Source organism: Aphelocoma coerulescens, chromosome 17 (genome assembly GCF_041296385.1).
Source record: "Aphelocoma coerulescens isolate FSJ_1873_10779 chromosome 17, UR_Acoe_1.0, whole genome shotgun sequence".
In the NCBI taxonomy this organism is placed as follows: Eukaryota; Metazoa; Chordata; class Aves; order Passeriformes; family Corvidae; genus Aphelocoma; species Aphelocoma coerulescens.
Window position 1 is genome coordinate 1,726,701 of NC_091030.1, and position 15,892 is coordinate 1,742,592.

Here is a 15,892-nt window from a genome sequence, read left to right on the forward strand (position 1 = left end):
AATAACGTGCAGCCCTCAGTGTTTGGGTAGATGGCTGGAGGTGTTGATATCAACAGGGCTGAGTGCTCTTGTGCAGGGGAGGGGGAGAGCTCCTAAGCCGAGGCAAACTGGTCACCTGCTTCCCAGGGAGATGCTTCCTGTGGATGCAGCTGGAATATGGGGCAGCAGATGGGTCAAACAGGCAAAGAGTGTCTCGTGGATCCTGTCACCTTTCTGCCAGCAGAACTATTCACCTGGCAAATGGGGCTAAGGACATTCTGTGGGCTCCAGTTAAGCTCTTGCAAAACCTGATGGGATTCAGGTGGGAGATGTTCAGTCTGGGACAGCCCTGAAGGCTCTGTTTGTGCCACAGATAGGTCTGCCTGTGTGCTCTGCATGGGGGCAGCTCTGCAGATCGCCTCTTGCTGTGCAGCAAGGCCAGTCTGTCACGTTTGTCTGTCTCTGTGGTCTGGTGTCGACATCAGAGTCTAATTCCAACCTGCTGAGTATTGGCCAAGACTAACTGAAAATGTCTGTGGGGAGCTCCTCTGAGAGCCACGTAGCTCTCCTGAGCCCCGCTGCAGGCTGAGCTGTGGGGTGACTTTCTCCAGGCAAGGCACAAACATGGCTCAAATTACTGTCCTTGCTTTTGGGAGGATCAGATGGCGCCTCTGATGCTTCCAGACCTTGCTGTGTGGCTTTGCTGAGCCCTGTGTCTCTAACAGAGGAGGAAGCCACTCCCTTGGAAGTGGCTGTGGGGAAGCAATGTGTGCTTGGACATTTTGGAGGTCCTGATGCAGGACAAGTGTTAATGGGCAAAGTGCTTTTGCTGAAAGCCTTTGAAGCTGAGACTGACCCCAGGAGCTGGGAGCAGGCTCCCAGGGGCTGGGAATGTCCTCTGAGGGTGACAGGGCTATGAAGTCAAGCAGCAGAGAGCTTGTCCAGGCTGCACTGGAGGGTCCAGCTCTCTGTTGCTGCTTCAAATAGGGCTGTACCCCTTGTTCAGCTGGTTAATGGGCTTGTGCCAGATACATCTCTCCTCCCAGGGACAGTGGGACACTGTGGGATGCCTGGCTCCTTGTGGGGTGGGAGGCAGCAGAGCCTTTGCTGCTCATCCCTGTCTGGACAGGGACACCCAAGGTTTCTGCTCTCAGCCGGAGTGCCAAGGCTGGTGCAGGTTTTGGGAGGGAATACTGCTTCATTTGGGGGAAAACTGGAGCGAGGTTTACCTGTCAGGGAGCTGCAATCACAGCTGGTAAGGGCTTCCACAGTGCAAGGAAAGCAGCTTGAGGATTTCAAAGGTGATAATATCTAGGAATAGCACTGGGGTAGCAGGGAGTGCTCAGTTGTGCTGGGAGTGCTGAAAAACAGGCTTTTGGAATGAAAGCATGACCTGCTTCCTCTGCTCCATTTTCCCACCCTGTGTGTGTTTTTCTGAGACACTGCTCCTGCACAGTACAGTACCTGAAGCAAGTCTGAAGCTGAGGTTTTGCTTTCTCCCAGTGCTGACGTGTGTCCTGTCTCTCCACAGCCATCAAGGTGAGCTGCATTGGATCCTGTGGGGTGTCCAACAAGATCAATGACACAGCATGGACTGTGGAGGAGCAGTACTTCAACAGCACGCTGTCCCTGGCAGACAAAGGTACGGTCCTCAAAGGCCTGGTGGAGATGTGTGGTCCAGAGATGCTTTACAGAAATGTATCACCAAGACTTCAGCATCCCCTCGATGTGAAATACCCCTCACAGGCTGCCTTGGCTTGTGCACAGAGGATGTGAGCCAGGATTAGAGACTGCAAGAGCTTAGTGGGAGCTGTGCAGGGAAGGATCCTGAGCAGAACTTGGCAGCCACCCTGCAAACACTGCTGGCATCCTGTGGCCCTGAAGCAGAGCTGTCACAGGGACTGCTCCCTGTCTCAAGGCTCTGTGGGCTCCCCCTGCTCTGCTTCCTGCGTGTGTTTATGATTGTCACGAAACACTGATCAAAGCTGGTCAGTAGCAGCCAGGAGTTTGTTCTGAAGGGGTGTGGAGGTGTCACTTGTGCTCCAGGAGAAGCGCTGGCAGCATGGCAGGACCAGCCTAGGACAGCTACCCCTGCTCCCAGTGAGATGGACAGAGATAGCAATGGTGTTGTATTGTCCTGGGGGTAAAGTGACACCAGCAGCCTCTGGGGGGACCTGGGCCTGAATGAATGCTGTCTTTCTGCTGTTAAATAGGTCAGCCCTACCACAAATAATTCATGCTGTGCCCTGGCTCCTGTTGAAATCAAGATGTGCCAGTACTCACCTGCTGAAGGTAGTGGCTGTAATAGGAACATGGCAAAAGCCCAGGGTAGCAGAAGCTCAGCCCTTTGATACTGTTTTATCTAATAACAGGAAATGGGTAAAACTGAAATGGCAGTTTCTGCTAGCTCAGCAATTTTCCAAGCAGAGCTTTTAGCATTGAGGGGAGACTGAGCTCATCCTCACAGCAACTGGTGAGAGTGCTGCTTGCTCTCAGGTCCCTGCCAAGGGAGACAGTTGCCTGGCTGGCTCTTGGCTCACGGCCTGGGGGCTGCAGTCAGAGATAAACTGCCTGGGAGGGCAGTGGGAAACATTCCTGCCCGATTCTGGATGTGCTGAGCACAGAGAGCCCAGCTGTGAATGTCGGGGGGCACAATCACAGAGGGTCTATAAGGTGCTGCTGACCATTGGGCTTAGGTGAGTTGGGAGCTGTAGGCTGTGAGTGAGTGTGGACTTGTGGGGAGGTTTAAACCTGCAGCTGCACTGAGAAATGCTCCTTCCAACTTTTGTTCCTATTATTTAATGATTCGAGGGAGAGCTGTGATCTTGTGGGCAGATCTGTGCTGATCAAGCTGAGCAGTGGCAAAAGCCAGGTGGGAGGGTGGAGTGGGAGGAGGTGGGTGTGCTGTTTGTTGGGTTTGCAGCCTCTGGAAGACTTTGATAGCTGCTTTGGCAGTCGGTTCTTGTGAGGTTGGCCTTGAGAGCCATCCCCTTGATAAACAGGACTAGAGTGAATTGGGAAGGATGGAGGGAAAAGCCATGTGCTGAAGTGTGCCCTTTGAAGGCTGACATCCAAATGTGGCCAAAATTTGGTATTCCCAATTCTTAAAGTGTTTGTGGGAAACCCTGGTCTTTTGGCTCTTGCTTTTCTGGGACCCAGACTCGTTTATACCTCCCTGTGCAGTGCTGTTATCTGTCACCCACTGGTATCACAGGCTCTGCCAGCCTTGAGCGGGTGCTTGGGGCTGGCAGCAGGGCTGGGCTGCTGGCTCTGCACTGGAGCTGGTCACAGAGCCATGTGCCTGGGCTGTGAGTGGGACTGGGCAGGCCAGCTGATGTCTCCCAGAGCTGCCACAGCTGCCTGCAGATGAGGCAAGAAACTGCAGTGCGTGACTTACCTGAGATGTAATGAACTGAAGGGAAAATCTGTCCCTGTAGAGTCGTGTGATCAGAAACTGAGCTGTGTTGTGCTGTTGTTCCTGTCCTGCCTTGCAGAGCTGCAGTGAAGTTGTGAGGAAAGCCCAGCCCCAGGTACCAGCAGTTGGTCTGGAGCAGTGTGCTGGGTACTCACAGTCACCGACCTCTGCTCCTCAGCTTTTTGTGTCCAAAAACTTGTGTGGACACAACTGCTGGGAGCTCTCAGCCTGATTCCCAGCTGTAGGGAAGCAGAGAGGGAGAGGGTGGGCAGTCCCTGTGTGTGGGACTGCAGCCAAGGGGGAATTTGCCCTTCATGCTCAGGAATTATTGCCCTGGACTTGCAGGTTTGTCCCATGTCTGCATTCAGGCAGGACAGCTGGGCCCTGCGAGGATGGAGAGGGGAGCAATGGGATGTGGATGGAAGGGACAGTGTCGATGCTACCTTTGGACCCGAGTCCACCAGCAGAGATGGCTTTGAAGCTGACCCTTGCATTTGCTGTGCTGACTTGCAGGGATGTGGAACAAAAGCCCTGGGGGCTGGCACTGCTCCAGCCTGCGGCACGGGGACAGAGAGAGCTGTCTGCTGTCACAGCCCTCTCTGTGACATTGATGCGTGTCTGGGCTGGCCGAGCAGAGGGAGCTGGGCTGCGTCTCCGTGTCCCTGCCTCTGTGCCTGCCTGTCTGTCTGTCTGCCTCCTCCGAGGGGCTGCTGGCAGTGAGTGCAGTGTCCTGGCACAGTGAGGTGGTGGCAGGGCTGTGCTGGGGGAGCCCTGCGATGGCCTTGTGCAGGCACAGCCTCGGCGCTGACTCAGCCGTGGCGTTTTTAGGCTTTCCAGGAATAGCTCTCAGCTGTCCTGGCCTTTCCTAAAGAGAGCATGAAGGAGCTCCAGACAGATGGAGTGTCCCATGTGGGTGTTCCCTGGGTGCCTCCCTGCGGGGCTGACCCGGCAGGGAGGGAAAACTGAGGCAGGCTGGACTCCTGGCTCTTGGGGCACAGGGTGGTGAGGGCGATGGCAGGAGCCCAGGGTGAGGGTGCGTTAAGGGAGTTGGAAGCATTTCCAAGCAAGGACTCCTAAAGGAGCATGAGGCCAGCCTGGCCACTGGCCCAGCACACAACTGCTTCCCTGGCCAGCACCAGCAGCCACCTGTGACAGAGCCCCACAAGCAAAGGTTACTGTGGTGGCACCTGGTATGTCCTGCAGGTGTAAAAAAACCATGCAAAAACCTCCCAGGGTGAATCCATGCTTGTTCTTCCAGGTGAGGGTTGGCTGTGCCCACCTCACCTCCTCCCACCAGAAAGCAAACAGCAGAAGGGAGGGCAGGACTGTGGGAGGCCCTGGTGTCAGGTAGAGGGACTGCCTTCCTGCTGTGCCCCCAGAGGTCTTACCCACACAGGAGATGTCACTGCCTGAGAATGAGTTGAGGAAGGCGAGGAATTTGCTTCTGCCTCGGAGGACTCTTCTGTTCCTGCCTTCCCCCCACTACAGCAGTGCTGTTACCTCTTCTTTTTGAACAAGTGCATTAACAAAAAAGAGGTAAGGAGGAGCAGCATGTCGCTGCTGGGGGGAAGCTGGCAGCCAGGCTGTGCCCTGGGGCAGAGGGTGATGACAGGCTGTCCTCTGACACCATCCCCAGCTCATCCAGCCTGATAATATTGGCCTGGCTAGAGGAGGAATCCCGGGTGTCCCCAAGGCCACACAGCAAATGGGGCTCTGTCTTGCCCATCCCTGGTGAGTGGCCCAGCTCCAGCGGTGCCACCGCAGTGCTGGCACCTGTGCAGGTGGTGCAGGGAGGCAGGCTCAGCCTGGCAAACAGCCCACCTCGCTCTCTCCCTTCCCACATCCTGAGCAGGAACTTTAAAAAACACCAATCTGTGCTCTTTGAGGACACGGTGGGGGGAAGGAGAGAGGAGGTTTGCAAAACTGTTGAGGCTCAGATTGCTCTTTAAGCCTCCAAGAGTGACTCCACACTTCTCGTCCCACGCACCTTTGCATTGAAATAAGTGAGGGGGCAGCTCGTCCTCTGTGGCATCAGCTGCTGCTGGTATTACACACTGCTTTGGGTTTTTTCTTAAGGCTGTACATTGCATGAAAAAGGAGGCAGGCCCTGAAATAACCCAGATGCCCACTTTGGCACTCATTTAAGGCACTTTCTTTTCTCTCCCTGCCTTGGAGCAGGGTGTGGAGGACCCGGCTGTGCCACTGGAGCATCTGCAGGTTGGTGATGAATGTTGCTGCAGGGGACCCTGCTCCCCTCAGGGCTTGTCCCCACTCGAGCAGGGCATCCTCTGTGCTCTGGGAAAGCCTCTGGTGGGGCAGGGCAGGAGCTGGAGGCAGCAGGCAGCCGTGAGGAGCAGGGGATTGTGCTGTAGCCTTGGCAATCACACACAGGCCAATGGTTTAATGAACTCGGGCTCTTTACATAAAAGCTGCTGGGAAGTGCAGAGTGTGCCAGCTGCTCTGGAGCCTCTCACTGCTCTGTTTGCTGGAGAGGCTGCTGTGCTACAGAGGTCACTCAGCCCACCGAGGGCTCCCAGCGGGGCTCGTTGTTTGCCTCCTGGAGGGCAGGCTAAGAGGGTATTTACTTTTCCCACTTGGACTTTGATTGCTCGCTGGTGTTGGTTTTTCCTTGCAAGAGGGGTGGGGGCTGCTGGGTTTCTGTAGGTGCCAGCAGTGCAGGGGATCAAGTGGCAGCGAGCACAGAATGGCACCGCTTGTACCCACTGCTCTCGGACACAGAGATGCTTCTCTTGATCCAATATAATGGAGTGATTCAGCTCTGTGGAGCCTCCTGCTCCTCTCCCCCTCCCTGCTGTGGCTCTGCCCTTGTTCAGCCAGAGAGGAGCAGGTCCATCCTGTGTCTGTACCCCCATGGGGGTGTCCCTTCCCTGCATCTCCAGCTGCACACACAGCTCTCGCCCTGTGGAAGGGCTGTGCATGCAAAGGTAGACTTTTGGTTTTTTCATTCCCTCCTTGTACCTGAGTTGAACTTGTGCAGGGAGCTGGATGTAATTTCCAGCTGACCTTTCTTTTGGCAGCTTGTTAGTTAGCTTGAAGGCGCTGCAGGGATTTCCTGGCAGCTCCACATGCTTCCTCTGCTGGCAGATTTCTTGCACAAAGAGCTGAAAAGGGGCAGCTGTGCACCACCTCTTCCCTGGGGTGGTTCTCTGTCGGCCTGGCACAACACCTTCATGGCCAGCAGTTGGCACAGGGTAACAATTCTGGCTCCCAGCTGAATTTAAAAATCTTGGTGACCTGACTAAGCAGCATTGTGAGACTTGTGCAGCTTGTTCTGTGCGAGCAGGAGGCCTCAGAGCAGCAGGTGATGCTGCTGGACAGCCCCTGCCCAGGTGAGAGCAGGAGGGTGTCCATGGGCAGCAGTGAGCCATTAAGGGTGTGCTGGTGCCAGCTCCTGGCCACACTGTGCTGCCAGGTTCAGGAGCAGTAGCTGCAGGTTCAGCCCAGGAAAACCTCACCGAAGGATCTGCAATTGCCTTGGGCCACAGCCGCTTCCTCAGCACTTCCCAATTTCTTGCCTCAGTAGACCAGTTAATCCTCTGGGGTTTTTTGCAGCGTTGCCATACTGCCAGATCCTGCTAATTCATTGAGAATGTCTCTGGAAACTGCTGACACAGAGGTTTATGAGCAGTGGAGCCCTCGCCTCAGTGCTGGGCGCTCTGCTGCACCTCCTGTGTTACAGAAAGGTTTATCTCAGCAGCATTACCCGTGTTGGAGTGCTGGAGGCTGTTCCTGTGGTGTGTTGTGCATTTGCAGAGCTGGAGTGAGCGAGTTGCTGCCTTGAAAGGGAGCGTGGAGCCTGCTGGGGCTGTGCTCCATCGCTGCCACACAGAGCAGGAGAGCTCTTGTTGGAGCCGAACACCGAGGCTTTCCCAGCAGCTTTGGCTGTGCTTGCTGACAGGTTGCTCTTCTGGCTCTTGGCTGCTCCCTCTGTGGCACCTGTGCCTGCTGATGGCACGAGCAAATGTGTGCATTTCCCCTCCTTTGCTGCAGTTTGTAATCCCCTGTATTAACTTCATTCACCGGAGGCCGAGTTGAGTCCTGTGCTAAAGCTGCAATGGCTCAGCGTCACCTCAAGTGCCCTGGCACAGACTTAATGCGTCCTTTCTGACAGCTCTGATAGAGCCTCCTGAGAGCTAAGGAGCTCTGGCCTCCTGCTTACATCTAATATTCAGTTTTCTGGCAGCAAAAGTGGATGAGGAGAGAGGGGAGGACAGGAGTAAGCGGGGTGCTGGCTGCTGGGACTGCAGTGAGAGTGACATCTCTGCCCGTGGCTGGGCACTTGGGGTCCTGTGGCACAGTGCAGAGCTAGGGCTGCTCATTTCCCACCCTGAAGTGGGAAACATGAACCTGCTGCTTCCCTGCTCTCTGCCTGGAGAGCCTTGAGAGGAGAGTACTCAAGCCATGCATCAGCAACACCAGAATCAGTCTAACTCAGCACCTTTGGAGGAGCTCGCCTTCCCCAGGGCTGATTTTAGGCAGCAGGAAGAAAGACCATATTGCTACAAGTGATGGCACAGGGACCAGCAGGCACTAGGTACCTTTCTATACTCCTTGAATTGGCCAACACAGTTAATGCATCACTCATTAAGTAGCCAGGGAGAAATTGCCATATGGTCTGGCCTGCTGTTCCTCTACTAGAAGAACCAAAAAAATCTGTGTACTCCAAAGGTGCAGCCTGTTCCCATTCTAGCATCCGTGTGTGCAGCAGGAGGGAGCAGAGCTGGGGAGGGGCTGGTGGGGAGGGACGGGGGTTGGGGCAGGAGCCCCATTTCAGCCACTCCCTGTCTCCTGTGCCTGGCGTGCAGGGACACCTTCCAGGCTCCTAGTGGTGGCTACAGAGCTGATACCATCCTCCTCTTTTGGGGGATGGAGGGAGTGACACACAGAATATTCCCCTCTTTTGCCCTGCGTAGCTGTGAGTGAAGCTTGGTGAGGCAGAGGTGTGTGCTGTGCCACACGCCGTGGTTCCTGGCCTGCAGCCTGCTGTGTGTCACACGTCTGGGCTGCCTGTCCCAGCACACCGCAGGGCAAGCCTTCATAGGAGAGGAATAAAGGCTCATCTGAGTCTGCTGTGTCTGTGCAGGAGTGACCAAGGCACCTCCCAACTCCCTTCTGCCATCCAGGAGGTCCTGGCTTTGTTATGGTGGCCGTGACCCTTGTGGAGAGATGGCTGTGACTGCCTGGTACTTCCAGACAGAGGCTCTGGGGCTGGGGCAGCCAGCGTGGGAGGAGGGTTTGGCAGGTGTCCCTGCAGTGGCACTGGTTGGAACGTGCAGCCCAGGCAGATCTGGCCCCACCGGTGCTGTCAGACGGGGCTGTTTGCACAGAAAGCTGCCAGACAGCTCTGGGAAGGTGGGTGGGACACGGCAGGCAGGGCTGTGTCCTTGTTCCTGTGGGGTTGGATCCTCCTGAGCCCCAGCCCAGCCCTGCTCTTGTGCCAGGCAGAGGCTGCTGGAGGACCTTTCCCAGCCCTTGGCCAGCTGCAGGCAGGGCAGGGTGTGGGCAGGGAGCTTCCCCTCGCTCTGGAGGGATGATGGCTTTGAAGGGTTGGTGATTTCTCTGGCTGCCATCTCTGCCTGGGGCAGGGGCCTGGCAGCACCAGCCAGGGATGCTGCTCTGCTCGGAGCAAAGCCCAGACACTTCCAGCAGCTGTGGTGGAGTAAACTTGACTTGGATCATTTGTTTAAGAGTGTAAATACAGACCTGTGGTCATTTCACCCCCAACGGGTGTGCTGGTGTCAGTTTTCCCTTGCAGCGGTGCAGCAGTGCTCTGGTTTGCAGTGAGTGCAGGGAAACCTTTGTTTGCGTGGGAAGAGACCTTAAAGATCACCCAGTTCCACTCCTGCCATGGACAGGGACACCTCCCACTGTCCCAGGCTGCTCCAAGCCCCAATGTCCAGCCTGGCCTTGGGCACTGCCAGGGATCCAGGGGCCGCCAGAGCTGCTCTGGGCACCCTGTGCCAGGGCCTGCCCACCCTCCCAGGGAACAATTCCTTCCCAATATCCCATCCAGCCCTGCCCTCTGGCAGTGGGAAGCCATTCTTCCTTGTCCTGGCACTACATGCTCTCGTTCCAAGTCCCTCTGCAGCTCTCCTGGAGCCCCTGGAAGGGGCTCTGAAGTGTCCCTGGAACCTTCTCTTCTCCAGGTGAACACCCCCAGCTGTCCCAGCCTGGTTTCTGAGAACAGGGGCTCCAGCCTTGGAGCGTCTTCATGGCCTCCTCTGGACTCTCTCCAGCAGCTCCAGGTCCTTCTCTGCCCAGCCTGTGTTTTTGCTTGGGTTTGCCCTGACCCAGCTGCAGGACCTTGCACTTGGCCTTGTCAAACTTCCCGAGATTTTCACAGGCCCAACCCCTTCAGCCTGGCAAGGTCTCTCTGGATGGCAACCCAGCGTCACCAGGGGAGCCAGAAGACTTGGCATCAGCCCTCTGGATGGAGGCATTTCTTTTCTGTAAATGAAATATTCCAGGAGTCCTCCACATCCAGTGGTACAAGTGAACAACCCCAGTGCCAGTGTGGAACGGAGGGGAGCAGCTGAGCCATGAATGGGAGAGACCGGACAGATTTCCACTGGATTCAGGGAAATCTCCAAGGTTCTTCTGCACTGTTAGTGTGTTGTTGCTGCTCCTGCTGTCTGGACTTGGGTTTTTTTCTAGGCTGTCTGGGGCAGCAGCTTCTTTCCCTTCAGGAATTTTTCGGGAGGAAGTTTCCCAAGGCTGTGCGGTGGCGACCAATCTCTGCTGGCTTGACTCCTACCGGGGCAAAGGCTGCCGCAGGTATGGCCCCACAGCAGAGCCCTGCTAGGCCAGCTGCCTCTGCTGCCTAATGACTCTCTCAAGGTATTTTTAGCTGCACGTAAACTTCAGGAAAAGCTTTTTTGCAGCCGAGGACACTGTGGCCTTTGTTCCGGCTTCTGGGAATGGGGAGGTGCCAGCTCAGCGTGGCTGCGGTGGCTGGCACAGCCCTGTCCCCTCACAGTGGTTTGTGACCTGCCCCTGTTTGAGGGGTCTCAATGCCCCCCTCGAGCAGTGCTGAACTCCTGCTGACCTGCTGTGCCCTGCCCAGGCTTGAGGGTGCTTTGGCAAAGCCTCTGGTTCTGGAGCAGCATGGAAAGGGCAGCTCTTCCCAAGTGTTGGGATGGCCATTGGTCCCACCATGGCTGGAAATCAGCTCACCTCTGCCTGCTGCCAACAGCTGTCTCTGCTGCAAAGTCCACTTGTAGATGAAATTAGCACATTAAACGTCCTGGATTGTTGCTTGAAGCTCTCTGGGCTGGAATGATAGGGGTGATGAGTGGCTTTCCATGGGCCGTGTGTTCCCCTTGCTGCTGGGATGTTGGGATTGCACAGCAGATGCAGCTGTGGAATGGCTCTGGACACTCTGCCTGATGCTGCACCTCCCTTGCTGTCATCTGGGTATTTGCAGGCTGTTCAGTGAGTCACACCCAACAGGTGAATGGGCACTTGGGTTTGGTCAGGACCATCAGGGTGGTCTGGGCTGACCTGTGGGCAGTTCCCATCTGGTGACCTACTCAGAGCTTGGGCTACCTGTGCAGAAACTGCCTCAGTGCCAGCGAGTCACATGGTGGCTCTGACAGCCAAACCACATCCTCCGCGGGTGACGCTGCCCACGCGTGTTCCTGGGAGAGTTCATGGCCTTGCTCAGTGATGCTGTGTGAGTTAAAAACTGTGAAAGTGCTCACAGGCTCACTTCTAGCCCAACTTCCTGTTGGTGCACCTGAGCTGGGCAGGAGTTGTACAGAAAGGGCTTGTTGGATGGTGCAGCCTGTAATGTAGAATAGGGGCTTTTACTTGGGTCTGTGGGCTCATCCTAAGGGTCCCGGAAAGGCTGTGAAGTTTCATGCTCCTAGCAGGAGACCTGGAATCACTGCCTGCACCTTCATTTGGAGCTCTGCGGGTCACGCAGCTGGGAATTCTCTTGGTGGAAACTCGGTGACCACTCCCCTCTGGAACTGCCACCTCCCTCCCTTCTGCAGGGCAGGAGCAGGACTTGCTCCCACTCCTTTTCAGGTGGAGAGAGTCCCTGTACTGCAATGCCCGGGACAGCCGATGTATTCCAGTAACCCATTTGCTTTCTGGAAGTAGGGATAATGGGTGTAAGATCAATGTTGAATGGTGCCCATTAGAAGACAGAAACCCTCAGGGCAGCAAACAAGGGCTGGGTTCATCGAGTCATTCACGTTAACCAGGCTTATCCTGGAACCAACCAGCCAAGGCACCAGCTGCATCTCACCTGGCACCTTTGCTGAGCCAGGCTGCCCAGGAGGGAACAGGAGAGGCAGTTCCACACCTGCCTCCGAGCCTGCCCAGCTCTGGAGCATCAGGCCTGGCAGCGAGGGCAGAGCCTGGCTTGGTGCCTCCACCTGGTGACAGCGCCGGGTGCTGCATTTTAGCCTACATAATTCGGGTTTGTTTGGAGGACGGGAGGGGAATCAGCAGGGAGGTGATGGCAATGAGCAAATCTTGTTCCTCTCTGTGAGGACAAAGTGTATAAATAGACATCTCTGATGTTGTCCCGACGAGCCTTTTCAGAGATCCGTGATGAGGCGTGTGTTGGATTATTTATCCCGCTGTCCCTGCGGGCGGGACGCGCTCACTGGGGCGTCCCTCGTCCCCATGGAGCGGCTGAGCGAGCAGAGAGGCAGAGATCCAGCTTTTCATAGCATGAATGATGCACCAAGTCCTGCCTGGGCTGCGGTGTCAGTGGGGGAGATTTACTTCTCTCTTCCCCACCTCCCCCTTCCATGTAATCCACTTAATCCCCTGACGACAGGACTCGATTACTGTCAGCTCTGCAGAGCCAGCACTGCTAACCGGCAAGCTGCCTCCTCCTGTCTTGCAACAACAAAAGCAGCAGCCAGATCTGGGGTTTTGGTACCTCCAGCAATGATCCTACAAAGCAGAACAAACACGGCTCAGTTTACTGGGTATCTGGGTCTCCTCTCAGCTCTGACAAAACCTCTCGTGTGGATTTGACAAATGTGGATAAACCTCAATGGTTTTCTTACTGAAGGCAATTTTGGGAGCTGCCTGGTGTTACTGGATCACACTGTGGGTCCAGTTCAGCTGCCACACTGCCCTGGAGGGAATCTGGGATCTGGGAGTGCTGGAGGGTGGATGGAGTTGAGGAGTTGGAATCCGTTGTTTTAGCCATGAGCTGGATCTTGGCTCTGCCTTGTGCCCTCGAGGCCATTCCAGAGCAATGGTTGAAAAAAACAAGTGCTGAGGTTTTGATGTTGTGGCAATATTTTTCTGCTCTCCTGTTGTCTCAGAAGCTGGGCTGAGGTATCACAGGTCCCTTCTTGGGACCAGGGGTGGGTGGACCTCTGGTTCCAGCTCCTGAACTCTGTGCCTCTGTGAGGGGCTTGGCGTGTAGCTGGATGCCCACCAGAACTCCCTACCACCCTCAAACTGTGCCTGTGATCTCTCACATTCCTCCTGACTGGCTGACAGGGAGAAGACTTGAGGAAAAATAAACCCACAGCAGCCCTGCTGACCCCTGTGTTGACAGCCTGGGATGACCACTTGCTGTGGCACTGGGATCCCTTGGACCCTGCCCCAAACCACTTTATTTACAGGATATCTTAATGCAGAACCTCTCCTGTCCCAAGGAGGGGTGGGTGGCAGCAGGTGCTCCTGGTGGCTCAAGCACTGCCCATCGGATCTGGAGCTGTCCGGTGGCTGTAGGCAGCTGAACAAGCTGTGTGTGATTCCCTGGGTGGTGGCCTCTCTCTCCCACAAGATCACACATTCCAAGGAGCAGCCTCTCAGCCTGTCTCACCCTTCACTCTTGTTTCCACAGGGGTCCTGACGGCTGGAGAACACAACTTTCCCTTCCAGTTCCTGCTGCCAGGTAAGATGCAGAAATGTGGCTGAAGGCCCTTCCCTGGAAGCCTTGGCTTTTGCATATCCTTCCAGTTCAGAAACTGGCCTGACTCAGCCTTATGATCTTTTCTTTCTCTCTCGACTCCAGGTTCTGCTCCTACATCATTTGAAGGCCCTTTTGGCAAGGTCCTGCATCAGGTGAAAGCTGTGATAGACACACCTCGCTTCTCCAAGGACTACAAATGCAACAAGATCTTCTACGTTCTCTGCCCTCTCAACCTGAACGACATCCCTGACATCGAGGTAAGAACGAGGAGGGGCTTGGCTGGGAAATGCCAACACTTCAGCACTTGTCCTTGTCCTGCTGTCTGAGGAGTCACTGTGTGGCTGGACAGCTCTGACTGCATGCTGTGACTATGCAAGAGCAGGACAAGGACTCCTCATTTCTCCTGCCTTGCTGTCAGTACCTGCTCCAGGTGATTTCTGACTCTTGTGTGTGTTGCTTTGAAAGATTTCTCTGAATTTTCACGCGTGCAAGCCAACAGCTTCAGGTGCTTGGAGAGACCTGGGTTTGGGGAACCTGCTTTGGAGGGGGAAGCAACTAATAGGACAGGAGAACAGTGGGGCTGGGGAAGTGAGACCCGTTGTTTATGGTGTTGCCATGTTTCTGATTCTTTGCATCCTCTTAGATGCAAATATTTCTGCTTGCTTGTTTTGAATCTCTTGAGTGTTTTCCCAGAGGCTCTCTGACTCTCTTGAGCCAACACCTCTGTCTGTGCCATCCTGCAGCAGCCCAACACTATGTCCATCACCAAGAAGTTCAACTACAAGCTTGTGAAAAGTGGCAACATCATCCTGACAGCCACATCGGATCTGAAGGGCTACATCGTGGGCCAGGCCATCCAGCTCCGCACGGACATAGAGAACAAGTCTGGCCGGGACACCGGCGCTGTGGTGGCCAGTCTGCTCCAGGTCAGTGTCCAGTGGGGCCATTCTCTGGCTTGTGCTGGTGCTCCACCCCATGGAGGCCTCTGTGAAACTGGGGTCAGCGAGGAGGCCAAATCTCCAACTCTGTTCCTCTGTACATTCCTGGGGAAAGAAAAGGTAGAACTTGTCTTGCTTATCCCTGCTCAGTCTATCTCAATGGGTATTCCTTGGGTTTGTGCTTGTGCCTATTTGACAAAGCAGTTGGGTGGGTTTGTGTCCTGACTTACATTTGGGAGACAGGAGACCACCTGCAGCCTCTGTGCAAGCTGTGTTTCCTCCTGCCTGTGCAGAAAGTGGCCTATAAATCCAAGCGCTGGATTTACGACCTGAGGACCATCGCCGAGGTGGAAGGCTCCGGGGTGAAAGCCTGGAAACATGCAGAATGGAAGGAGCAGATCCTGGTTCCAGCACTGCCCCAGTCCATTCTGCAGGGCTGCAGCCTCATCCACATCGACTACTACATCCAGGTGAGTTTATCCACAGTATCCCTGGGCTGGGCTGCGGCTCTGTGCCCCCTCCCAGGCTGAGCTGTGTGGTGTGGGTGGTCCTGACACCAGGTGAACCTTCCCACTGCCATGTATAACGAGGATGCCACTGTTTTCCCTTTGCTTCCAGGTTTCCCTCAAGTCCCCAGAGGTTTCTGTCACTCTCCCCATCTACATTGGTAACATTGCTGTGAACAGAGTCCCGCTGAGCCCCTCCCGCTCCATCCAGCACATCCCATCTGTGGTGGTCCCCAGTGCCCCCCCGGAGGAAGAGGAGGCTGCCAGTGGCTATCACCCCATGGACAATGTCTCCATCCCCACCAAAAGCCATTCCCAGCAGCAGCCCTTTAGCTACGCCCCAGGACTGAGCTTCCAGGAGATCCGGGCGGACTCGGAGCAGACGGGCTCCCCAAACCACCCCACGCTCTGCCTGTCCACGGGAGCCACTGTCCCCTACTACGCCGAGGGGAACGTGGTGCCTGTCCCCACAGCCAGCTCGCTCATCCTGCCCCCGGAGTACAGCACGTGGGGATACCCCTACGGTGAGCAGCGCTCCCGGGGTCTGGGACTGGGGGGAAATGGCTCCTACCACCAGTCTGTGCTAGCTGTGAACTGTTGGGAATCTGGGGATTCAGTCAGTCTGCTGGAGGCTGCTGTCAGAGGGGATTGTAACATCTCTCTGCCTGCTTTATCCTCCGGAGGAGTCCCCTCTTCCAGCTGTAAAAGCCAGCTGTCCTTCCCATATCCACGCCCATGCCTGCCCTGGGCTCCTCATGAGAGGATCTCCCTGTTCTTAAATGAGCTTTCAGCCTCCCACTGATGGAAAAACTTCTTGGCTTGTGGTGAGGCTGGTGGGAACAGAGCCAGGAAAATGATGTCACTGAAATCTTCTGTCTGACTTGGAGTGGGCTTGCAGCTGGTCTGAAGCTGTGGGGGTGGGAGCTGAGGAAGTGTCCGGGGTGGAACAGCTCAGGGAAATCCCAGCGTGCCGGAGTCCTGTGGAGCTGTGCTGGATTCCTGGAGCTGTGCTGGGCTGGCAGGGCCAGCGGTGTCTCTTAGCACAGTCCTACCCAAATCAACGCCTCTGTTTGCACTGGGGTGACAGGACACTCCATGTGTCACTTCAGCCCTGGGTTGGGGCACACGGAGCACGGGTGATCTG

General features: G+C 55.7%; 1 protein-coding gene across 1 annotated transcript in view; it reads left to right on the top strand.

The window, feature by feature from the left end:
- The window catches only part of ARRDC1 (arrestin domain containing 1), a 36,530-nt gene that overhangs the window by 15,778 nt on the left and 4,860 nt on the right, over nt 1–15,892 (top strand). Inside the window, exons 2-7 of the mRNA XM_069031868.1 lie at nt 1,511–1,621; nt 13,236–13,286; nt 13,407–13,561; nt 14,048–14,230; nt 14,536–14,712; nt 14,861–15,272. Coding sequence (XP_068887969.1) covers nt 1,511–1,621; nt 13,236–13,286; nt 13,407–13,561; nt 14,048–14,230; nt 14,536–14,712; nt 14,861–15,272 — 1,089 coding nt within the window. The remainder of the gene's footprint in view (nt 1–1,510; nt 1,622–13,235; nt 13,287–13,406; nt 13,562–14,047; nt 14,231–14,535; nt 14,713–14,860; nt 15,273–15,892) is intronic.